A 25516-nucleotide genomic window follows, 5' to 3' on the forward strand; every position below is an offset into this window, starting at 1 on the left:
CATTTCATTCTGTCCTCACAATAACATTGATAAGTACACAGGGCAAAGTACATTTTTCCCATTTTACTGGTGTGAAAACTGAGGCTTGGAAGTGTAGTGATTCATCCAAAGCCAAGCAGATATTTGATGTCAGAATCTGAATTACCACCGACTATATCTGAAGACACTATGTACAGGAATGCTTGTTTTTCTTTCCTTCCCTCCACCCTTCACTGTCTTTCTTCTTCTATCTCTTCTTTTTTTTTTCTACCTCCAGATCCACCTCCCTCCATTATGCAATATTTCATACATAGATATGCCTGCCTAAGTAAAATGAGAGTCCACTAACCCATCTGGCAGCCTAAGAAAGATGGTATTACCAAGCTCACTGCATCCCATCCCCTACCTGTAACTACTATCCTGGATTTCATAGTTATCATTCCCCTTTCTTCCTAGTTTTATCATCTTATCACTTGTGCATCCCTACAAAATGGAATCATGCTGCATGTATTCATTTTTATGCAATACAATGTGTCTGAGATTCATTCATGTTCATGTATGTAGCTGTAAGTTCATTTCCATTGCTTTAGAGTATTTCATTTTGTGAATATACCACACTTTATTTACCTTTTTTCCCACTGATGGGCATTTGGGTTATTTCAGTTTTGTGCCATTCTGAACAAAGCTGTGCAGACTCCTGTTGCACATGGGCAAGAGTTTTTCCAGTGGAGTTACCAGTTCATGGAATGCAACACCTACAACTTTACTAGCTAATGCCAGATTGTTTGCCAAGCTGATTGTACCAATTCCCATAAGCATGTGAATTCCAGTTACTCTGAATTTTCATCAACTTGAAATTGTCAGAAATTTTAGCCAATTTCATATCTTGTTCTCTGATCCTGGTTTCCAAGGATCATAAGGAACCAGAGTTCCTCAGAGAAATAGTTGAGTCCAGGGCCAGGGCAGGTAATATGTGAGATTAACCTGGAGAATCTTGTGGCATCAAAAAGTAAGAACATGCTCCAAAACAAAACACAAGCAGGGGATAAACTGAATTAGCTCTTAAGGGCCAGAGCTGGAGCAATTTGAGCAGCAAAATAAACAGTCATAGTGTTAGATACTATTCCATAAATATAATAAATATCCATGAGTCCATACTGATAAAAATAATTAAATAAGTAAGTGGGGGGGGGGAAACTAGACAGTTCTTCCTTATTTGAATTTGAATTTGAGTGAATAAATGCAAAAAGAAGGAGAAAAATATAAAATTACCACAATATAGTAATGTCACAATAATAATGCTTACAGACAAGCTCCCTCAATAGATGACAAAATTAGTAGGTCAAAGTTTGTGGAGAAATAAAGTTTGCATCATTTCAAAATATCTTCCCCAAGATATTTATTAATTACAAAGGGAAATTCAGTAATTTTAAGTGGATAAACTTGGCAGAAACCACCTTACACCAAGTGATTAAGCTTAATTCCACCAATAATAAGATATGTGAACATCATGAACCCTGTGATAGGACACAGTAAGAACACGGTATTTGGGGTATTCTCACCTAACATGCATCTATCTCCTTAGGTCAATTGTGAGAAAACATTGTGCAAACTCAAACTCAGAGACATCTGACAAAATTATCTGTATTCTTAAAAAATACCAAGGTTGTGAAAGATAAGGAATGACTGAGGAGCAATTATAGACTGCAGGGGACTCAGGACAACTGCCAATTTCTTTGCACCCCTGGAACTTCCTGTGCACACATTTAAGTATCTCCTAGCCTTCCACCAAAACACCTCAATAATTGCACTGGCATTCATTTTGTTGGGCTGTACTCAGCAATTCATGAGTTGGGTCTCTTTCCTATTGTGCCATGCACAGACCTTAAGGACAAGGGAAATGTTTCACTTATATTTCTTGCTCCTAGCACAGTTCATGGTAAGCACTAAAACTATTGTTAACTCAATTTATTCAAAATTCCTACCACAATTTCTTCAATGTTAGGAGACATTTAATGAATAATTGGTTAGTTTTGGGTTTGATCGGCTGGCTGAGACCAGATGCCATGCATTTCTGAAGATTTTACTATTTTTTCATTTTTGCTTTTCTTTCTCCTCCATTTTTAGAGAGGGTAGAGATGGTACAAAGCATAAGGCAATATATGAGTTTAAACAAAGAGGAATATATATTATATATTTATATATTATATGCCTAATATGATATATTATATATATTAAATTTAACCTTTTTGGAGATAAAAAATATAATGTTTTCCATAATTTTCTGTTAAAAGTTGGTCTTTATTAATATTTTGTCTAATATAATTGGGCTTCGAGCTGAGAACACAGGTTCTTTCCTATTTGCCTTAAAAATACTTTTCAGAGGGGCGCCTGGGTGGCTCAGCTGGTTGAACATCTGACTCCTGATTTTGGCTCAGGTCATGATCTCAGGGTTGTGGGACAGTCCAATAGAGCTCTATGCTGGGCGTGGAGCTTGCTTAGGATTCTCTTTCTCTTCCTCTCTGCCCTCTTCCTCCACCCACCCTGTCCCACTCTCTCATGGGCACTTTCTCTCTCTAAAAAAACAAAAAACAAAAAACAAACCAAACTTTTCAACATGAGGGAAGTTTTAGCAAGATATAGATGGCTGGCCTTTACATACTTGCTTAGAGCTCCAAAGGTGAAGAAATGTAGGTCACTTGGCACTGCAGTCTTCTGCTTCAACTGTCACTGAGTAATCCTGGATCACGATAATCTGAGTTTCAGCACGTCATTCAGCAAGGCAAGAATCATCAGCATTGATGCCTTTGCCATTACTCACCTTATAAATCAATTGTTGGTTCTGGCCCATGGTCACAAGACTGGTAACAGATTGCTTATTCTCATTATTCTGTGTTTGAAAATTCTATGATAAATGGAGCCAGTCAAGCTATTATCTAAATTTAATTAGTAAAGATTCTGTGAAGATTTAGATAGGATATGTGAAAAGCTTAGTGTCACTCATGTTGGAGCCACAGACCTACAGGTAAAATATCTTCTCTCTGGACACAAACAGCATTTAGAAGTAGCGAGAGAAGTGACACCAGAAAGCATTCTGTTAGGAAATTCTGGGACTTCAGGTGGCCTCAAACATGACTATTACACAAGGAGAAGATATTTTCCGTAACAAGGCTTATGGTCATTTCCTTTGTAAATAGATTGTCTTTTGTTTGCTGTTGTGATTTTTAAAAAAATACCATTCTAGATTTCTTTAGTATTTCCCCTCACTCTGTATTTTTAAAAACCCCTAGGCTTCATGTTATCTCAACGCACTAGCACCTGGGGCCTGGGACTTGTTTTCAATTAGTAATCGTATGCCTTCCCCTATGTAGTGCAGTCCCTGAAGGCTTATCTGCTGGGACCAGCCTTTCCCTGCCCTAGGAGGGCCTGCCAGTTGTTTGCTGTGTCTGTTTTTCTCCAAGAAAACAAGAGAATATCAACAAGGTTGATTTTATTCTTTACCTAAGAATATTTATTTTAGAGAGAGGGTCCTTAATCTATAGTGGAGACTTCCTAAAGTGAACATTTATTGAGCTCCTTTCCATGTGTTAACTTATTTAGATAATACAACTGTGTAAGGTAGGTACCTTTACTGCTCATGATACAACAGAAGAAATAAAGCAAGGATGCTAAACAAGTTGCCCAAGTTTACATGGTTAGTACAGAACAGAACCAGGATTGGAACTCAGGCCGACTGGCTCCAAAGCCCACACTCTTACCCTTATTTTGAACCTCCAAATCATATTTTCTTCCTGCTGGATAATTATTAGTCCCCAGTAATATACCTGCATTATAGACAGTCAGCCTGGGAGTTGGGAAACTTGGATTATTGTTCTGTGCTTTAACTTGGGAGAAAACAGGGTTCTAGGGAGGCAAAGTGCATGCACAAAGGCCTGGTGGCTATACAGAGGAAGAAGGAAGGCCAATATTAGGAACAATGGGAAACCACTGCAGTGTTTTTTATTTATTTTAAAGATTTACTTATTTATTTTAGAAGGGAGAGGGAGAGAGAGAAATTCAATCAGACTCCACACTGAGTACAGAGCTCAATCCCATGATGCCAATATCATGACCTGAACAGAAATGAAGAACCAGAAGCTTAACGGACTGAGCCACCCAGGCGCCCCCCTCTTTTTAAAAAAGATTTATTTACCATTGCAGTGTTTTAAGCTGGAGGGGCTGGGAGGTTAGTTGTCATATGACTACAAAGATATTCTATCAATATCACCTTGGCATCCTAAAAGAGAGCAGTGGATTCAGGAAAATTTGGTTAGAAGTCTACTGAGAAATTCCAGGCCAGAGGTGATGGTAGCTTGGGTTAGGGTGTTGATAGTGTGTATGGAGGAAAGGGGAAATGGAAAAAAAAAAGTATTTTAGAACATGTATCCTTGGGGATCCCTGGGTGGCTCAGCGGTTTAGCGCCTGCCTTTGGCCCAGGGCGCGATCCTGGAGTCCCAGGATCAAGTCCCACATCGGGCTCCCGGCATGGAGCCTGTCTCTGCCTCTCTCTCTCTCTATCATAAATAAATAAATCTTAAAAAAAAAAAAAAGAACATGTACCCTTGATTGAAACTGATTTTGATTCGATTGTGTAAAGAGACTTTAAGGGCAGTCCGGGTGGCTCAGGGATTTAGCGCTGCCTTCCACCCAGGGCGTGATCCTGGAGTCCCGGATCGAGTCCTGCGTCGGGCTTCCTGCATGGAGCCTGCTTCTCCCTCTGCCTCTCTGCTTCTCTCTCTCTGTTTCTCATGAATAAATAAATAAAATTAAAAAAAAGAGTTTAACAAAATGTTCTAGAAATTACACTTCCAAATAAGTGTTACTGGCTTCAAAGTGTCATATCAGGATGCTATACACCCATTTCAAGAATGCTTCATGGCTCTAAACAATTCTGGAAAACCTTTTTTTTAGAATTTCCTCCAGAGACAGTTTATGAGTCAAACCAGAAAAACAGACTTATTGCTATATATATACTTCATGTCATATGTATCATACTTTGAGTCACATTTCATGTCGTACATATACATACACAAATATACATATATACACACAGACATACATACACACCCACAGGCACAGTCATACTTCATAAATCCCAAAAGCTAAGGGAACTATGTGTAATGTTGTTAAATTGTCATGGGGTTTTAAGACCTTCCTTCTATGACTCTGACCTTCCAATGTATATAGTAAGGTTACTCCTGTAAGAAAATAAGCAATATGTAGGAAAAAACCTAAGTCATCTGACAGTTCATCAAAAACCGAAGACAGGACCCTTGGGTGGTTCAGTTGGTTAAGCATCCAACTCTTGGTTTCTCCTCAGGTCATGATCTCAGGCTCTTGGGATTGAGCCCTATGCATATCAGGCTCAGTACAGAGTTAGCATGTCCCTCTCCCTCGGCCCAACCCACCCCCCCTGCTTGCGCTCACTCTCGCTTTCTTCCTCTCTCTAAAATAAATAAAATCTAGAAAAAACCCTGATGATATATTCCTTTGGCAGAGAATGAAACAACTAGGAAAATCTACTGACAGAAGGAATTCTCGGCCAGTCAGAAGGGGATTTTTTGCTTGTATTTTTTTTGGGGGGGGGGGGAGGGACTAGAAATCCTAGAAAACTGACAATAAATTCCTCACAGGAAAAAAAAAAAGAATGAAGTTATATCCATCAGCTTTTAGGAACAGTGGGAAGCATGGTGGGAAGAGTCTACATTTCAGAACGAAGCATAGGAATCAACCTCTACTTCTCTAACTAGCTGCACAAGCTTGGACAAATTCTCCCTCTGAGCCTTACTTTCCTCATCTATAGAATGGACACACAAATGACAGGAGTGTGGTGAGGTTCTATTAGTGGAGGTTCTGACTTCCACCTCCTCCCCCAATTTTCTGTTACTTAAACTCCTTTTCTTCAGATTAAAGAACAGGAAACCCTGAGGACAGCAAGGGTAAAAGGGCAACCCTTCCAGAGCTTTCAGGCTTACAGGGCTTCAGCCCTCAGGCTCTGCAATACCTGACACAAAAAAATTCCTGGCCACCTTTATCAGCCTTGTCAAAAAGGAACCTTGGCCAGCAGGCAGTCCCTTTGGTTCAACAGACATTACTAGAGCGCCCTGTCATTTGGGGAAAGAAGAGGCCCATCTAAATCCCTAACACTTTTCTTTTCTTTTAAGATTTTATTTATTAACTTGAGAGAGAGAGAACGAGAGAGTACAAGCAGGGGGAGAGGGGCAGAGGGAGAGGGAGAAGCAGACTCCCTGCTGAGCAGGAGGTCCAACACAGGCCTTGATCCTTGGGATCCTGACCTGAGCTGAAGGCAGATGCATAACTGACTGAGTGACCCAGGCACCCCCCTATTTTTTCTTTTCTAAACCTTATATGATAAATGTAATATTTTTCAATATAGGGTTATAATACGTAAATATGATACAGTATTTAAACAACAACTCCACTGGGCAGAAATTGTGACTACTCTATTCTTCACCACAGAAAAACAAGAATTTAAAGAAATGTGGCCTTTTCCTCAGCAGTGAGGTAAAGAATTTGTATAGGGGCAAGGTGCCTCTGGATTTTCTACAGGTTTCCTCCCTTTCTCCCTTGTCCCACACTTCAAAGAATTTTGGGTCCCCACCCACCCGGAATTGAATGTGGGGGGGCAGGGGAGGGCGGAATCAACCTAGCTCCATCTCTGCCCAAAGATGCTCAATGTCGAGACTTAGAATAGGGAAGTCTCACATTGTTCAGACTTCCCAATACCGGTGACTCCTGGCCCAGCCAGTGGCTCCACACCTTCTCCACATTTGCCGTCGGACAGTCACCTCCTGTATCCTCTGCAGGAGCCCAGGTCTCTGCTTGAGAGCAGGAAAGGGGGGGAAGGGGGAAGCACAAGGCCCAAACTCTCTTGAGTTCTTAGAAGAAGAGTACTTCTAAGTAGTTAGAACATTTTACTATTATTTTTTTAAAGATTTTATTTATTCACTCATGAGAGAGAGAGAGAGAGAGAGAGCCAGAGACACAGGCAGAGGAAGAAGCAGGCTCCATGCAGGGAGCCCGACGTGGGACTCGATCCTGGGACCCCAGGATCAGGCCCTGGGCAGAAGGCAGACGCTAAACCCCTGAGCCACCCAGGGATCCCCACACTTTACATTTATCATGACTGCGACTGTTAAGAATAACTACCATTTATTGAACTCTTTTTGTGTGCCAGGTAGACAGTGTATTATTGCATTGAATTTTCACGTCAGTCACTTGGGGCTTAATCCATCATGGCTAAAGACAGAGGCTGCAGTGAAGCAGCATGCCTAAGGTCCCAGGGCTGGAAAATGGCTACGTCAGGTACCTCACAGGTTGCAAAACTATTTCAAAATTGCCTGTTATTCTTCACTTTACTCAGCGAGATACATTTTCTCTAAAGAAATGAAGGGACAGATGGCTTTAAAGTCCCTTCTGTGGGTCTACATGACTGATCCCTGAGAGCAGTGCTTAGACCTGTCCTTAGTAGGGCAATGGTGGGAGCCAAACAGAAGCCTACTATCCTGGATGATGCATGGCAGATTTTAATCTGACTCTGAAGAAGGCAGGGTGTGGTGGGACACTAGATACTGGCAGCAAACAACCAGCTTATGATGTGACCTGACACTGTTAAGACAAGACAGTTTGGTACATTGGATGCAGGGCCATAGAATTCTGGAGTTTGCGGGTGGGAGGGGGTGGGTGGGGGAGGGAACCAATACCCTGCCAGGAAAGAAAAAGGCAGAATGGCCTAGGTCAGTGGATGATTTTTGGTGCTTGTTGAACCAGTTCAACCCTACCTCGATGGCTAGGGGCTCAACATGGCTATAATAATTTACTGCGTTTTCGTTTCTTGTTCAGATGAAAGTGGGACTCTGCCAAAAGTTGCCGGCAGTAAAGCAGTGAACTGAGCCACTGAGTTATTTTCATATCTATACTGCTTGCTATATCGGAATTAAATTTCTCCTGACTGGCTTTAATGGAAGTTAATTTTAACATTAGTAATCTTGATTTAAAAAATTGCTTTTTTTGGGGGGGGTGTTGTGTAGAGGGAGGCAGTGGAAGAGGAAACATTTTCTCAGAATTATGAATTGGCAACCTTGGATCCTTGTCACAGGTCTGTTCCTAACCAACTAGGGTAATTGCGAATAAATCTCTTAAACTTCAGATTGCTCACCTGTACAATGAGATTCTAAAAGGCAGGTGATAGGGACGCTGGGGTGGCTCAGCAGTTGAGCATCTGCCTTCGGCCCAGGGTGTGACCCCGGAGTCCTGGGATCGAGTCGCACGTCAGGGTTCCCTGCAGGGAGCCTGCTTCTCCGTCTGCCTGTGTCTCTGCCTCTCTCTCTCTGTGTCTCTCATGAATAAATAAATAAATCTTAAAATAAAATAAAAGGCAGGTGATGTTTGATATTAATGTTCTATGTGACAAGCTAGCGTTCCATGGGTAACTGCAACAGTAAAACCAAATCCAGTGAACAGGTGCCCTTAAGTCCTATGTTAAGTATCCCTAAATGTCAAATGCTCTAAGGCTCTGACACATGTGAATGAATGGTTGTCTTCATCCTCAAGGAGGGACCTTTGATGTTACACCACAGTAGAAAAGCTTGCCCCTCACAATGTCCCCATCTGATATGCAGAAGAGGAAAGACAAGTGAGTAAGAGTACAGGATTTGGAAGCTGCATCCCTGGGAGTCAAGACTGGAAGCAGCCTCCTCTAGCTGCTCTGACTCAACTCTGGTCCATCTTGTGCAAGTTAAAAGTTCCAACTCTCACTAGGTGGGACCCATCACCTGCTGGGGCTCGTCAGGCCTTGGATGTGTGCTCTCCCAGAGGCTGAAGGTGTGTTCTTCGATATCCCGGGACCCACTGCCACACTGAAAGACAGACAAATGGGATGCAACATTCACTACAAACACTGCAATGCTAATGAATTCAACACACAGTTTAAAACCTGCAAAGATTATATTTTTTCAAAATCATGTTCAATCTGTGTTTATGCCTGGCGGTCACAAACCTACCCAACTTGTTAGAGGAGAGAACAGGAAAACAAACAAACAAACAAACAAACAAAACCCAAAGAGGACACTAAACGCTAGGTAGGACGGCTTCTAGAAATCAAGAAGGACAGTTTCCCATGTGGTCGGACAAACAGACCATTTCTTATCTCTCTTGCCCACCAAAGTTTGGACCCTTGCTTCCAAGCGTCGTGGGGCAGCTGAAGCCCACTTCGGTGCTTCAAGGGCCTTGTGACAGGCTTTGGGTATTTTCATGGTTCCTCTTGTTGAGGAACTGCGGCCTCCACGTCGATGATTCTTCTCCTCATTCCACTCCCTCCTCCCTCTTGGATGGTTCTATAAGCTTTTCCTGCGTTCAGCTGATCACTTTTCTTCCCCAACCAAAAGTGTCAGGGGATTGCCTAAGTTGGGGGGGGGGGGGTGTCCTTCTACAAGTACTAAGAGAAGGGTGGGGGGATGGGTTACTGCCCACAACGCGGGCACTTTAAAGGTGTCTGTTGTATTTTTTAAAGATTTTATTTATTCTTGAGACACACACACAGAGAGAGAGAGAGAGAGGCAGAGACGCAGGCAGAGGGAGAAGCAGGCTCCGTGCAGGGAGCCCGATGTGGGCCTCCATCCCAGGTCTCTGGGGTCACGCCCTGGGCCAAAGGAAGATGCTCCAACATTGCCCCCCCCCCCCCCCCCCCGCCGGGTGCCCTGTAAAAGCTTTTTTTTTAATTTTTTAATTTTAATTTATGATAGTCACAGAGAGAGAGAGAGAGAGAGAGAGAGAGAGAGAGGGGCAGAGACACAGGCAGAGGGAGAAGCAGGCTCCATGCACCGGGAGCCCGACGTGGGATTTGATCCCGGGTCTCCAGGATCGCGCCCTGGGCCAAAGGCAGGCGCCAAACCGCTGCGCCACCCAGGGATCCCTTTTTCTTTTTCTTTTTCTTCTTTTCTTTCTTTCTTTCTTTCTTTCTTTCTTTCTTTCTTTCTTTCTTTCTTTCTTTCTTTCTTTTCTTTCTTTCTCTCTCTTTCTTTCTTTCTTTTTCTTTTCTTTTCTTCTTTTTTCTTTTCTTTTCTTTCTTTTCTTCTTTCTTTCTTTCTTTCTTTCTTTCTTTCCTTTTTTTAAGACTTTTGCTTTAATCACGATTTGAGACCTGACAACCAGGAGGCAAGCAGGAGCTTCCGTCTGCGGGGACTCCCACCTTCAGTCCCAGGTTGAACCTTCCGCAGAGTAAAAGAAGGCATCATCACCTCACCACTTCCTGGGTTCCGCGGACACGTCTCTACGCTGGCAGGTATTTCCTCTGCGACCCAAACGCTTTCCTAGCCCTTCATCAGCAACAACGTTCCCGCGCTTCTGGTTCCTCCATTGCCCGGGTGACGCTCCCGGCTTTATTTATTTGTTTATTTATTTATTTATTTATTTATTTATTTATTTATTTATTTATTTATTTATTATTTTTTCTACTTCCCCAGGCCTAAGCCCGCCCACCGGCGTCGAAATCAGCTCCTTACTGGTTATGGCGTGTGCTCGTCTTCTCAGAGAGCCAATCAGAGCCTCGCTTGCTACCCCGGGGATTTGGGAAACGGAAAAGCCCCCGACCGGTTCCTGGGGAGTGGGGTGGGGCCTCACGTGAGTGACAGCCCGACCCTCCAATAGGAAGAGCGCTGGGACCTACCCCTTTCTGACTCCAGAGCTAGAAAAGAGCGTTGATGCCCGCGGCAGTGATGAGTTGTAGGTGGAGCTGGTTGCTCCGCGGCACCGAGGAGCGGCGGCTGTTGCTGGTGCTGGTGGGGCTGCTGCTGCTGCTGGTGCTGGCCTCCTTGCAGGTGAGTGGTCTTGTTTTAGGATTTTGCTGTTGCAGACCCTTCCGGTTTTAAATGACGGGGTGTTTTCACTTGGATTGCGGGGAGGCCAGTTCTTTACTCCCCCGATTCCCTCTTTGGAGGGAACCCGGTGCTCGCTCGCCCGCCCGCCCGCCCCTCGAGCTCCTACCCTCACGTCCACCCTCCAGGCCCCTCTCAGGTCCCTCTCTCACGATGAGCCTTCCCGCGACCCCCCGATCTGTCAGCTGCAGGGAGGACTTCGCCTCGGTCGGGGTGTCTTGACGGCAAGAATACACAGGAGTTGGAGGGAGTGATGAGCCCATCTCTCCTGGACGTTTGAGGCACAAGTGTAGCAGAGCCCCTTCAGTAGTGGGGGTCCTGGAAACCAGCTCCCGATGCTTTCAGGGCCACCCCCACTGTGTTTAGGGCGATGGCAGACCTACCCCTAAAAGTCTAAGTAGATAGGAAAAAAAAAAAACAAAAACAAAACTCGAATGCAGGGAAGGAGAAAGAGGTGACTTTCTGCACTGGTTTCATGTAGTTCTCAAAACGACCTAAATCACAGGTTCTTAGACCCACTAGAAATTAAAATTAAAAAAAAAAAAAAGTCTATTGCTCCTCCGTTTCAAAGGGATGAGGGGGCTACATTACTAGAGAGGGCCAACAGAAAGGCATAATGGAAGTAAAGTTCACAGTTACTTTGAAAAAGTGAAGTTAAAGGATAATTGGTTGTCGGCTAACTTACTATGATCCTCTTCCCCCACCACCTCCCTGCCAAATCATGGAGGGTTTACAGCTTGTCAGTGATACCAGAATGTTCATGGACCGAATACAGATTTTTTTGGAGGAAAAAAATCAATTGGTGTCTTTAACCCTAAAGTACTAGGGTTTTCTGTCATGAAAGCAGAGCACACGTCAGCTTGTACTTTGTTTTAAAACTCTCTCCCCCGAGGCCAGCAACTACGTTTTATCCATCTTTGTTTTCCTGTAGCACCTCCCACATAGATGCACCTCATATGCTGGGTGGGCTTTAAGTTTTTATTTTTAATGCTAGTAAGTTAACCTGCAGGGTTATATCCCTTTCCTGTATACAATATAGTGACTCAACACTTGCATATATCACCTGGTGCTCATCACCACCGCCTTCCTTAATCCCCACGGAGGTGGACTTTAGAGAAATGTAATTCAAGCAAATGGTATAGTGTCCCGAGCTCTGAGTTGGAAGTCAGGACACCTAGGTTTTAGTCTTGAGGCTGTTCCTATTTGTGTAATCTTCAACAAATCATTTCAACCCTCTGGCTTATTTTTTGCATCTTTAAAAAAAGCGGATGTTGCAGTAGATTATTTCTGAGGCCCATGCATGTGTTAAAAATCTGTTTTAAAAATAAAGATGATTAGACATTTTCCACCCCAAGTACAATAAGCAAAAAATCTCATAGCAGTAAATTCTGGGCCAATCTGTTAGCAAATAAAAGTTCCCATCTACAAAGGGTAGTACTTGTTCTTTTGTGCTCTTCTTTAAGCCAAACCCAATGGATCATTGTAGAAAATTTGGTCTTTGTACAGAATGACCATTGTACAGGGTATAATGTGGCAGAAAATGTCATGCTTTATTCCATCACTCAGAGGTAATTCAGAGGTTAGTGTTTGAGCAGATCTTCCAGTCTCTCTTCCTCTTTTGCCTTCTACAGTTGGTTGAGATTAAGTGACATATTTCACTTTAAGTAATGACTGATACATCCACATTCAGCTGTGCCTTCATCTTTGTGGGTCTGGTGCTCAGAGAACAGAGAACACACAAATATTTGAACCAATGGTCTCTTGAATATCCTCGGAATGAAATCTGGTGTGAGAGAATGTTTACATGGAGAAATAAGACTCAAAGTATTACTTAATAATAAAGTTTTCAAGGAAATTTGGCCACAAATACTGAAAAAGCAAACATTCTATAAAATGTAGAGTAAATGTTAGCCCCTTGAGTAAAGCATTTGGATTGTAGTATACTGCGTAATATTTGGTATGCTTCTAGAGCTGTATCTTACCATCAACTCCCCATACCCCCAACACATACTGCATTTGATTGTATTTCTCCTCCCACTACCTAATTTAACCTTTTCTCTTTACCCTCATCTTCATTTTGCTTTATCCCCAGCTTTTACTTTGCATATACCCCAGCAAGGTAGGATCACTTTCAGGGCCCTGAGGCCTGTGCAAATTTTCATTAGTCTGCTCCCTTCACCCAGGGCTACCTCTCACTCTTTGGCAGAGAGCTTCACCATAATCTCATTTAGTCTCCCTAATAGTTCCTTGAGAACAGCAATTATCCTGGTCTTTATGGATAGTTTGAAGCCCAAGGTCCAGAAAGTTTGAATCACCTGATCAGTATCACACTATCAGTAACTTGCAGAGCTGGGACTAATGTCTGAGTTTCTTGACTTCAAACTCCTGGGGTTTGGTGGAAATAGTTTGTGTTGACAAAAGCTATTATCCTGGGGGAATAAGTAACCAAAGTTAGGAAGGAGGTGTCATGAGTGGTTGTCATCAGTGATGCCATGCAGGCTGGAACAAGCAACGTCCCCCAGGCGAACACTCATCTCATTACACATGTAGATAGATCTCCCTGTGAATAGGGTCTACCTGCTATGGTTTGCTACCGGGGTAACAAGTGATCAGTAAGGGCTGCTGGTAGATGTAAAGTTAAAGAATGACAGGACTATAGTGCCTGGAAAATACCTGGAAGTCAGAGCATTTGCTTCTGGTAAAGAGGTGTTCTTAGAGCGCAAATGGGAAAGTTACTGTAAAGCTTTAGGAAAAGTTAAATAGATGGTGAAACACAGGGTACTTTTAGGTACAGTCATGTTTGAACTTTTAATATTGAGCTTGATTCTGGGGAAAGAGTATTTTGTTAAGACTTTAAGGAACTGAGCTCTGGATTTCATTTCCCTTAGGAACTGTTCCTTTTTTTAATTTATCAGAAATACAAGTAACCTTTTTTTCTCTCCTCAAATACAGCCAGCCTACCTTTTATAGAATTAGATTCCTATGGAGTTAGATTAGGAGTTGCTCAAAGCTATGCAATGAGGATTTGGACTGGGGAAAACATCTGGGTCATTGAGGGTAGCATTTGAATATCTAATATTTAAGGGTAAGCTTTCGATCAAAGCAGCTCTGGCTCTGTATCCCTTATTTTATGTTACTTCAACATTATATCATTGATCACACTTCTTACTCAGTTTTTGGAAGCTAAGTTTTTAGACTGGTCTTTATCCTATAATTTTCCTCACTTGTTCATGTTCATGAGTTTTCATACTAGCATATTAGATATTATTACTTTTCAAACACCTGAGGAAGGGAGGTAGCAATGTCTCAGGAGCATTAGTTTGGAAGACAGGACGAGCCTCAGTTATAGTGGAGGATGAGGAAGGAATGTAAAATTATATGGCTTAATGAGGGGCAGGAGTAGGAGGCAGTGGCGAGATCATCATGCTGCATTTGTTGAAACTACCTAGAGATCCTGGAAATATTTGTAGAAGCAACCTCAGTAAATGCAGGGCTGTGTATTTACACCAGTCCCCTCCTACCTACTTTCTCTAGCCCTGCCTTGCCGAAAGGATGCTAATTCTAAAAACATATAACTTCAGATTTATTGAGGCACTTATGGAAAGAATATCTTTTATTTGTAGGCAATTTGGATGGTATTTCTATACTACATATAGCAAAAAATCTTTGAAAATGTCACTTTCATAGTGTGTTTCCTTTGAATCCCATCTCTTTTCTGCTAAGCCAGTTGCTCAGTTTGTATGCCCAAGCAAGTGTACATTCACCTGAAGTGTGAAGCACTGTGACAATTTATGAAGATGTCTGAGAGAAATAAAGCATGTCAAAATGACATCTTTTTGAAGTTGGTTAACAGCATAAATACTTTTTTCTATAATTTTACTGTGAATCCATTATTAAAGCAATTAAGCAAAAGTAAACTCTGATTTGAATGTGTGCAGTATTGTCTTCTGTGAGGAATAAAAACAATTATGAATGGGATTCCATTACTCAAGGTACTTGCAGTTCTGGCCAAGAATAAAATCAGGTGATTTAATAATTCTGAGATTATCCCACGACAGGATACTTAAAAGTTCAAAATCTGAGGTGATTAGCTAGGCCAGGGATTGGCAAACTAAGGCCTTCTGGTCTACTACCTGTTTTTATATGGCCCACAAGCTATGAATGGTTCTTACCATTTTTTTTTTTTTTTACCTGTTGGAATAAATCAAAGAATGACACTGTTTCACGTGCATGAAAATGATATGAAATTCTAATTTCAGTGTCCATACATAAAGTTTACTGGAAAAAAGTTTCATTTATTCATTTATGTGCTGTCTGTGGATGCTTTCAGCTACAATGGCAGAATAGAGCATTTGCAACAGAGAAAATAAAGCCCACAGAGCCTAAACTTTACTATCTGGCCTTTTACAGAAAAAGTTGCCAACACCTCTGCTAAGCTGTAGTGTCTTTCATATCCACCTCCTTCATCTCCTCTCAGCAGTCATTATCCTGGTTCCAGGTCTTCATTACATATTACCAGAACCATTGCAAAAGCCTCTCAGGTATTCATATCAGTGATTTTCCCCATCTCATTCTGTGTTTGTAGGTGTTGCATGATCCTCCTAAAATATACATTATTAAACCTTTAGTGACGTCCCAATACTTACAGAAGAACGTATCTTCTTCTGCACAAGGCCTTTCTGGAGCCACTCTTCAATCTTATGTTTCTAGGCTCCCTCTCCCTACTCCCTTGATATACCCTGTACTTAGGATAGGGATCATATAATTTTCCAAATGGGATACTCAAGTGTGAAAGGGGCCCTATAATAATTATGTTGGGGAACTAGGCCTAAAGCAAGAGGACTCTAGGCAAACCGGGAAATGCTGTAACTCCAGCCAGTTTGAATGGGTCACCATTCTCTGTATATACCTGTTCTTTTGCCTCTACTCACTATTCCCTTAGGCTAAAATTCCTTTTCCTTTTTCTATAAATCTAAGTCTTGAACACCTTTCCGAATCAGCTTAAATAGTGCCATGTCCATGAAACCTTACTCAGAAATAGTCTCTCCTTTTTCATCTCCCTTATGGATGAAGTGCTTTCTCATGGTGTGGATTACTTTCTGCCTTAGTGGTACACACACACATATCCCTTTCTACCATCAGTTCTTTGAAGACATAATCGATATTAGATTTAATGCTCCTCACAGTCCTGTGTTATGTCATGCTTAAATGGAGTTTAAATGGAGTTTAAACACATGTTTAAAGAATGAATTCATTGACCAGACTGGGGAGAGTAATGAATATTTGAGGCTGTCAATTTATAAATCATTTATAAAGTAGTGCAAAATGTTTCCAAGGACTGAAGACAGAGGCTTAGGTGCCAATATGGTGGTATAGCAGAGTGGTTCAAGGCCTAAGGATAGGCTTTGGGGTCCAGCCTGCTTGAGACTGAATTCCAGCCCTGCCATTTACAATGTGTGTCGACCTTGGGCAAGCCGACCTTACCTTCTACATTTCTGCATCTGTAAAATGAGAGTAATAATTTCTGCATCTGTAAAACCTCCATAAGATGGTGGTTGAGGATTCAAATAATCCCAAACACATGGTGAGCCCTCCATGAATATTAGCTGCTATGACATCATATGCTGTCTTCATCATCATAGTTCTCTTAGTGGTGAGTAGGAAAATACGGAGACCCAAGTCCAGGATGTAATAACAAAAGAGTTGAGAGGACTGCAGCACTGAAATCTTAGAATAATTGTTCCCCGTAGATTGAAATAGTTTCAGAGGGATCAAAGAGGTGTGAATCCTGAGAAAAGATGGTCTTCACTTAGTAAGAAATAACTAATTGGTAGTCTTTTGGGAGACCATTTCAATAGAGTGATCAAGGCCCACTTTAGGTGTTAGAGGACTAAAAAAATAATGGCCAGAGGAGATGGAAACAGCAAAGAGGAAGGGATGAGAAGATGAGCCACAAAGTCGTATAAAAAGTTATGTTTGTTTAGTATGTTTTTCCTTTGAGCAATACCAGACTTTAAGAAAGAAGAAACCCTGGGGTTCCTAGGTTTCTCAGTGGGTTAAATGGTTCTGCTCAGGTTATGAACTCAGGGTTATGCATACCTGCTCTTTTTCTCTTTCAACTAAACAAACAAACAAACAAATAATTTTTTTTTAAAGGAAGAAACCCTGGGGTATACTAATTCAGTGACCTGTATGGCCCTTTTTGGTATGAAGTAAATCATTGACTAAAATTAGTGCTTAATTCAAGTGCTGGTAGCCCTTGCCAAGGGGTAAATGAGGAGCCTTGAGAACCAACTCCAGAGTGGTGAGCTCTACCGAAAACAACACAAAAAACAGCACACACACAAAAGCTTCACTTAAAAAAAAGTTTTTAATTTGAGGGTGGGGAGTGTATATTTGTAGTGTGGTATCTCTTTGTAAATTGCCCACTTGTCTTTGTGCTTTGAGGTTTTTCTCTAGAGCAGTCATAAGCTGATCCCTCATTTATACTCACCTTGTTTGTATGTATTTTATGAAATGACTGCTTGGGTTTGGAAGGACAAGTTGTAACTGGAGATGCTCCTGTGAAGTGAAGCCAAGTGAGCCTAGATACTCAAACCCAGACTCTAAAGACTCCATGGTGAGGAGAAAGAACACAGGTATTGAAGGCAGATGTGGATTGCAGTTCTAGTTTGCCCCTGAGTGGCTCTATGTGTTTTGTTTGTTTGCTCTTTGGGTTTTTTTTGGTTTTTTTGTTTGTTTCAAGTTTTTTTTTTTTATTTATTTATTTATGATAGTCACAGAGAGAGAGAGAGAGAGAGAGGCAGAGACACAGGCAGAGGGAGAAGCAGGCTTCATGCACCGGGAGCCCGACGTGGGATTCGATCCTGGATCTCCAAGATCGCGCCCTGGGCCAAAGGCAGGCGCCAAACCGCTGCGCCACCCAGGGATCCCTGTTTCAAGTTTTTATTTAAATTCTAATTAGTTAACATATAGTGTAATGTCAGTTGGAGTCTCTCTTTTCTCTGTGGAGATTATAGCCATTCATTGAATATACTAAACCGTGAAGGATATAGAAGTGTGGCGGGTGATTGTTATTGGCTCTGGCTTTGCCATTAAATATGCCACAATTCTTGAATTAAGGCTTCCTAACCCCTCAGGCCTGCCAACTGAGTGTTTTTACTTTGGCAGTTACCATCCAAACTGTCAAATCTTAGGCTCCTTAGCACAATGTAATCACTTCTGTTGAACTGACTTTGGTTCAGTCAACACACCTTCCTACTAAGTGCCCAGTGTGTGTCAAATAGTCTTGCTGGGTTCTTGAGATACAGGGGTGAGTAAGGCCTGCGGTGATGCAGCTTACAGTCTAACAGGCACATGGATACTGAACAGGTAATCCATCACAAGTGATCCATCACAACTGTACCCAATGTTGTAGAGCAAGATGCTTTAAGAGTATATACCAAGCAGGACTGACCACTTCCCAGTGGGTGAGAAGAAGGGCAGAGAGGTCGGCCTAGAGCCAAGGTTCTCAAAGCATAGATCTCAAACCAGCAGTATCACGGCATCACCTGGGAGTTTGAGAGAAATACAGATCCTCAGATCCACAGGCCTGCCCCAGAGGTTACTCAATTTAGGCCTTGAAAGTGAGGCTCAGCACCCTGTTGTAACTACTTCTCCTGGTGATTCTGATGTATGTTCAAGTTTGAGAACCATTGGCCTAGAGGAAATAACCTTTAAACTAAGCTGTAAGAGTGTTCCAATCAATATGGTAGCCGCTGGTCACCTGAGCCTTTAAAATGAGGCTGGTTCAAATCAAGATATACTTTTTTTTTTTAAAGATTTAATTTATTTATTCATGAGAGACACACAGAGAGAGAGAGAGAGAGGGAGAGACACAGGCAGAGGGAAAAGCAGGTTCCCTGCGGGGAGCTCGATGTCGGACTCAATCCTGGGACTTCAGATCATGCTCTGAGCTGAAGGCAGACGCTCAACTGTTGAGCCACCAAGGTGTCCCAAGATGTGCTTTAAGTCTAAAATATACATCAAGTTTCAAAGGCTAAATGAAAAAAAGAATGTGAAATACCCTATGAAGTATTCTATGTGGGTCATATGTTAAAATAATATTTTGAATCTATAAAGTTTAATAAAATGTATTATTAAAATTAATTTTATTTATTTATTTCCCCCTTTTTAATATGGCTTTTAAAAAATCTAAAATAACATGTGTGGCTTCCCATATATTTTGGTTGGATACAGCTGATCTAAAGGATGGCTAGCAGTTACCTAAAGCTGGGTGGGACTCAAGTGGCAGTGGAGGGAAGGAGATGCTGTATCGGGGTTCTGGGTAGGGTACAGTGTTTGCAGAGGTCCTGAAGCAAGAAAGAACATGGCATGCTCAAGGAAAAAAAGGAAAACCAAAGCCTTACAGGTCATGTTAAGGATTTTTAACTCTATCCTAAGACCAACAGGAAGTGATTGAGGATTTTAAATAGGGTGCTCACTTTTCAGGCTGTTTGCCACTAATAAGTGAGGGCACAAGAGCTACATATGAATATAGACAGATTCTCAGAATCCAGGCTTCTCCTGTTCCCAGAAGATGGTGGAGGTGGAAGGCATTTGGTTAGGACTGGGAGGTAGCAGGAGCCTGCCCAACACTGCCTGTGTCCCAGGATCAGAGGCACAGACCCCTGATGAAAGGAAGAAGCAGTTACCTGGAAGAGGTAGTTTTGCTTTCAGTTCATTTTCAGCTTGGTTAAAGCTCAGAGCTTGCGGAAGTATTCTGGGAACGGTCCAAAGTTGAGTGGAAGTTTGATTACAGGGCTCTGCAGGCTACTGGCCAAGGGTTTCATGAAGGAGGTTCAGGGACAAGGAGCCCAGCACATGTGGAGGTTAGAGGGTCTGACCATCACCTGGGGTCTGTTGGCCTCTTCCCTCATCTGTAGCCTGGAGATTTCTTTGTAAGTCACAATTTCTAGGTTAGCAGACTCAATCTAGCCTCCAGACATATTTCGTTTAGCTCACATTTAAAAAATGTATTTAAATTAGTTACCAGTATTATTACCAGATTTCACATAAAAAATGTACATTTCTGGTGTTTTTAAAAATTGGAAGATCCGGAAACCCCAGTTCCTCAGAGCCTCACAGAGAAACAGGGGAGCTCAGTAGTCACTACCCCTTTTAGTTTTATATGAACTTTGAGGAGCTGAAATGACCATTTTTAGTTTTTTTTTTTTTTTTTTTTTTAAAGAAGACATTTTATTTCCCCTAAAGACAAAACCAAGTTCATAGGTCCTCTGTGGTCTGACTCGAAGGCTTGCATTCTCTCCCATGTTTGCTTTGAGAGGTCCCATCTTCTGTTTGTCCTCCAGAAAGGGTCTGAGAATGGGACCCTTACTTGAATGAGACCAGGTTATACAAAAACTCTGTCCATTTACATGGGAGTTGCATCCATCAGAGAAGCACATGTGTTCCCTACAGTTGTCCACGGTTCCCATCACCCCTGTGACCCAGCATCACTGCTCTTCACCTCTTTCTGATCCACTGGGACATGTGAGTTTGCAGCCCCTGCCTTAAACCTTAAATGAGACTGTACTGCCTTGAGTGTTTGTTGGTAAACACTTGGTATACCAGGTCCCATGATGATTAAAATCTTAAAGATTGAAAACTCTAAACCTCAACATCTCCTGTGTAAATAGCAGTTAATTAAATAGGAAGTCAGTTGATAGCAGTAAGGAGGAGAGAAGGAAGTAACTTTGTTTACCCAAGATAGATGCACTGGTCAGGTACCTTATCCTATATTCAACCCTGTACGCCAGAGTGAGGGAAGAGTGTGTATCTGTGTAGTCTCTGTGGCTACAGTACTGTTTCTCTGATCCAGTATATGTATTTGGAGAGGGGGTGGTGGTGGCTGAAAACAGAGAAACTGTTTTATTTCTTAAACAAAGTAAGCAAATATAGCAGATTAAAATAATACAAAGCTTGGTAGTAAGTGCTTGGGTATTCATGATGTTATTTCTATATTTTGCTCTTGGTAGAGTTCATACTCAAAGACCATGGAGGAGTGCTCTTTTTTTTTTTTTGTATATTTTTTATTGGAGTTTGATTTGCCAACATATAGCATAACACCCAGAGCTCACCCCGCCAAGTGCCCCCCTTCAGCGCCTGTCACCCAGTCACTCCATCCCCGCACCCACCTCCCCTTCCACTGCCCCTTGTTCGTTTCCCAGAGCTAGGAGCCTCTCATGTTCTGGAGGAGTGCTTCTGCCTACAGAATTTGTCCATCATACTCTTTCATTTGAAGGGAAAATGGCTTCATTAAGCATAAGGAGGCTACTTGCTTGGCAAGACAAAGTAAGGGTTGAGGTGGCTTCTCTTTTCAGCAACACAACAATAAATGTTACAAGGGGGTGGATCTAGTTTTTGATTGATCTGAAGCTTCTACTATTTGGTGAATTGAGGCTCTTTAAAACAATACAAAAATGTCTTTCTTTTGCAAATTAAACAGACACACACGTGCACACATATGTGCGCGCGCACACACACACACACACACACACACACGTGCATTCCTTATTTGATTTCTCCCAGTGCCTTAGAAGGAGTGTGTTCAAGTGAAGGAACTTGAAACTCGAGCTTCATGATTATTCTGCCTCTGGGCACCAGGAATCACACAGAAAAACACTGCCCAGATGTCTTTCATCCCATTCTCTGTTCTTTTGCCACCCTGAGGCCCCTCTGGGCTGAGGGTGGGGAGAGGCCTCTCTCTCCCTCCAGAAGTTCTCAGCTCTGTGAAGTGCTTTCGCCTGAGCCCAGTCTCTTCCAGATGCTTCCCACTTCTCACGCAGGAAAGCTTCAGAGCTAATGCTTGACAAGAAAGGGAGACCCTAAACCCAACTACCCTCGTCTTTCAAGTACTTGCAGCTTACCTCTCCATCCACTTCCTCCCTCGGGTGTTCCTCAGTTAGCCTTCTCCTGAACTAAGATGTAGCCTTATTTGAAGGGCTTTTTCCCCTTCAGAACCTCTAGGAATTACTAAAGAAGAAACCAGCTACCCAGATTTCAGTTACCTTTGTCACTGACTGTTATGTAACTGGGTGAATCATAGGTTAAGTGGGACAGAAAAATCTCCAGTTAATAGGACTCATCAAGAATGGTGGAAGAGCAGGCCCTAGTGTTCATAGCATTTTTACTCCCCAGTGTGGAAAACCCTGGGGTGGAAATGGAGAGCACTGGGCAAGTGAAGTGAGCCCCATTTGTCAGTGTTACGTGTGTCCGCTGCAAGGAGAGTGAAGACAGGCTAAGGCAACCAGAGCCGCAGGTTCTACAGGGTGCAGAGTGAGCCCAGCAGACCTTTGGGCCAGCCTCTTACCTTTGGGAATTCAGAAACACCCTAAGATTGTCTGTCCCACTTTCCCAGATTCGTCTCGTGCTGAGATGTGGCTGGTGTGCATAGGACAGTTTAAGGATTGGGGAGGAGGAGAGCAGGCCTCCTTATCAGCGTGCTTCCTCTCACTCCTACGACCTGCATCTCTTAGCTGCTAGCATTTGATAGCTTGTTTTGCATATGGATTTATGCCTGCTGAAAGCTCTGTCTTGAGGCAGGCGAGATTATTTTGGGGAGTACCGTATTGGGTGTTCGTGTTGCTTTCAATCACTTTTGGTGGTGTTGGAATGTTGAACACTGGGTTTTCTTATACGTAGTGCAGCCCAGCGCATTGAAGAGCTAGTTGCCACTGGTTAGTGACTGATGCTGGATAAATATGATGGTTCCATAACTTCTATAATGAAGTGAGACTGGTAAATATTTCTTTTTTCACCAGAGGGAAAACAAAGTGAGGAGGATGTCTTCAACCTGAAGTCAGCTGCTAGGAGCTGGGAGTTCCCAGCTCTAGTCATCTTTTTAGACATCTATAACTCATTCTATTAAACCCTGGCCTCTTTGGGCATGGACTGCCTTTTTATCTGGCGGAAATGCAGCATGCCATAGGAATGATTTGTTCTGTTATTTTGCATCATGCAATTAACATACTGTCTAGCCATCAGAAAATTAAAGTTGACTGGGTTCCCTGTAATTAATTATTTGTTGAATATGCCTGTATGTGCCATAGTGTGTAAGCCGTCTGACGTCCTGATGTCAAATCTGTTCAAAGGAATGACTCCAGTTTCACTTAGACACTGACTGTTGTAAACTTGTGCTTCCATTCCCAGGTAGTCCGTTGAAGGAAGAATATAACATACTTTCTGTTTCTTCTCTTTCTAGATGTATTGTTGTCATTGAATATTGGTCCATTTGAAAAGTGCTAGGGAAGCTCAGCCATCAGTATGGCCAAGTACAAACTGATTATGTTAAGACATGGAGAGGGTGCCTGGAACAAAGAGAATCGTTTTTGTAGCTGGGTGGATCAGAAACTTAACAGTGAAGGAATGGAGGAAGCTCGGAACTGTGGAAAGCAACTCAAAGCACTAAACTTGGAGTTTGATCTTGTATTCACATCCATCCTCAATCGGTCCATCCACACAGCCTGGCTGATCCTGGAAGAGCTGGGGCAGGAGTGGGTTCCGGTGGAAAGCTCTTGGCGTCTAAATGAACGTCACTATGGAGCTTTGATCGGTCTCAACAGGGAGCAAATGGCTTTGAATCACGGTGAAGAACAAGTGAGGCTCTGGAGAAGAAGCTACAATGTGACCCCACCACCCATTGAGGAATCTCACCCTTATTACCATGAAATCTATAACGACCGGAGGTATAAGGTGTGTGATATACCTGTGGATCAGCTGCCACGATCTGAAAGCTTAAAGGATGTTCTGGAGAGACTCCTTCCCTTTTGGAATGAAAGGATTGCTCCCGAAGTATTAAGTGGCAAAACCATTCTGATATCTGCTCATGGAAATAGCAGTAGGGCTCTCCTGAAGCATCTGGAAGGTACCATCTTTATGCTGCTACTTACTCTAGAGGTTACTAAGTGTTATACTTGGGCCTAATCTAGAAAGAACATGGTTTCTGAGCTAACAATGCATAATTTACATGATAGACTTTCTTTCCTATTCCCTTTTGCTGCTTCGGTCTTTTAAGAATCACTTTGTTCTATAAATCAAAAACCCTTTGCCTTTTACATTCATATTATATAAAGCAGTGATTCGAAAACTTTAGCAAATGTCAGAATTCCCGGGGGGTGGGGGGATATGGTTTATTATAGATTGCTGACCCCACTCTTGGAATTTCTGAATTCACAGGCCTGGGATGTGGCTGGAGAATTTGCATTTCTGTGGTGTTTTCTGGTAATGCCTATATTGCTCTTTGGGGTTGTCCACCTTGAGAACCCTTGATCTAAAGGATTATGTGGTTTTTTGTTGTAATAAAGGGAGGCTAGGAAGGGTATAGACTTCTATAGAAATGGTATGCAAAGTCAATTTATTTGAGTCTTTCCATATAAATAAAAAATTATCTGGACTTTGGGTTTTGCCCATGTTCTTCCAACTTTAAATGGTTATTCTTGTGTTCCAGACCGGGCTTTCTTTCTTTCTTTTTTTTTTTTTTTTTAAAGATTTTATTTATTTATTCATGAGAGAGAGAGAGAGAGGCAGAGACACAGGCGGAGGGAGAAGCAGGCTCCACGCAGAGAGCTTGATGTGGGACTCGATCCAGGGTCACCAGGATCATGCCCTGGGCTGCAGGTGGTGCTAAACCGCTGCGCCACCAGGGCTGCCCCAGACCGGGCTTTCTTGAACAATTCCTTTGTTCTAGTCCTCTCTTTCCAGACCAGGCTTAGTCATTGATTGGGAGAAAGTTAGGGGGACAGAAAATGAAAAGTTGGCTTACTGGAGATAATTGGTTGCCTCAATTTTATTTTAACTACTTGATTTTGTATTCTAAGCATATTCTGAAATGTACGATACTGTTATCCCCCTCTTAAGTAATGTGAGCTAAATGAACTCTTGAGGACTCAGGCTGACCAGTTTGGGCATCAGTGATGGCTCTGTGGTACCTCTAGGGGGTCTCTCCTTCCCTTTCTCCCTTCACTAAGTAATCCCAGGCAGTTGTGCTTTCTGAGTGATCTGCTCTGTCGACTATTTTCCTGTGTGTTAGCACTATCATAGTTAGCCGATGATATTAGAACACATTTCTCCAACATTCCCTTCCTGTTCTGCTTTATTTTTCTCTAAGAGGCTGTGAAAAATGGGAAGGTTGACATTGTATATGAAATAAGTGAAAACAGGTTATTAGTAACAAGACAAAGTGATCTTTGTGAGATTTTATTGTAAGCTTTCTAGCATGTGTTTTTACCCTTGATTTTTATAACATGGCCAGGAGCCAAATCATTACTGTATACCTGTATCCATTATTTGTGCAGAGATCTAAACTCTACAGACTTTATTGGCTATTAAAAACATTATTGGCTAGACATAGCACTCAATCTGTTTGTGTATGTGTGTGTATATATCTTATTTACTCAACTATATAAAGGGTTCTATTCTTTTTTTAAAATTTTATTTATTTATTACTGAGACACAGAGAGAGAGAGGCTGAGACACAGGCAGAGGGAGAAGCGGGCTCCCCAAGGGGAGCACAATGAGGGACTCAATCCAGGACCCCTGGGTCGCCACCTGAGCCAAAGGCAGAC

General features: G+C 42.3%; 1 protein-coding gene and 1 long non-coding RNA gene across 2 annotated transcripts in view; one reads left to right on the forward strand and one right to left on the reverse strand.

Moving 5' to 3' along the window:
• Positions 1 to 2417: 2417 nt before the first annotated feature.
• On the reverse strand, positions 2418 to 10414 carry LOC140605161 (uncharacterized). The gene is made up of 3 exons (XR_012007889.1): positions 10278 to 10414; positions 8814 to 8897; positions 2418 to 4757 (listed from the first exon to the last, which is right to left on the reverse strand). It is a non-coding gene; the product is annotated as an uncharacterized lncRNA (long non-coding RNA).
• Positions 10415 to 10539: 125 nt separating this feature from the next.
• Positions 10540 to 25516, forward strand: part of BPGM (bisphosphoglycerate mutase) — a 32573-nt gene continuing 17596 nt past the window's right edge. The window contains exons 1-2 of the mRNA XM_072777271.1: positions 10540 to 10856; positions 23155 to 23817. Of these exons, the coding sequence (XP_072633372.1) occupies positions 23217 to 23817 (601 nt within the window). The 5' untranslated portion in view covers positions 10540 to 10856; positions 23155 to 23216. The remainder of the gene's footprint in view (positions 10857 to 23154; positions 23818 to 25516) is intronic.

Source organism: Canis lupus, chromosome 15 (genome assembly GCF_048164855.1).
Source record: "Canis lupus baileyi chromosome 15, mCanLup2.hap1, whole genome shotgun sequence".
In the NCBI taxonomy this organism is placed as follows: domain Eukaryota; kingdom Metazoa; phylum Chordata; class Mammalia; order Carnivora; family Canidae; genus Canis; species Canis lupus.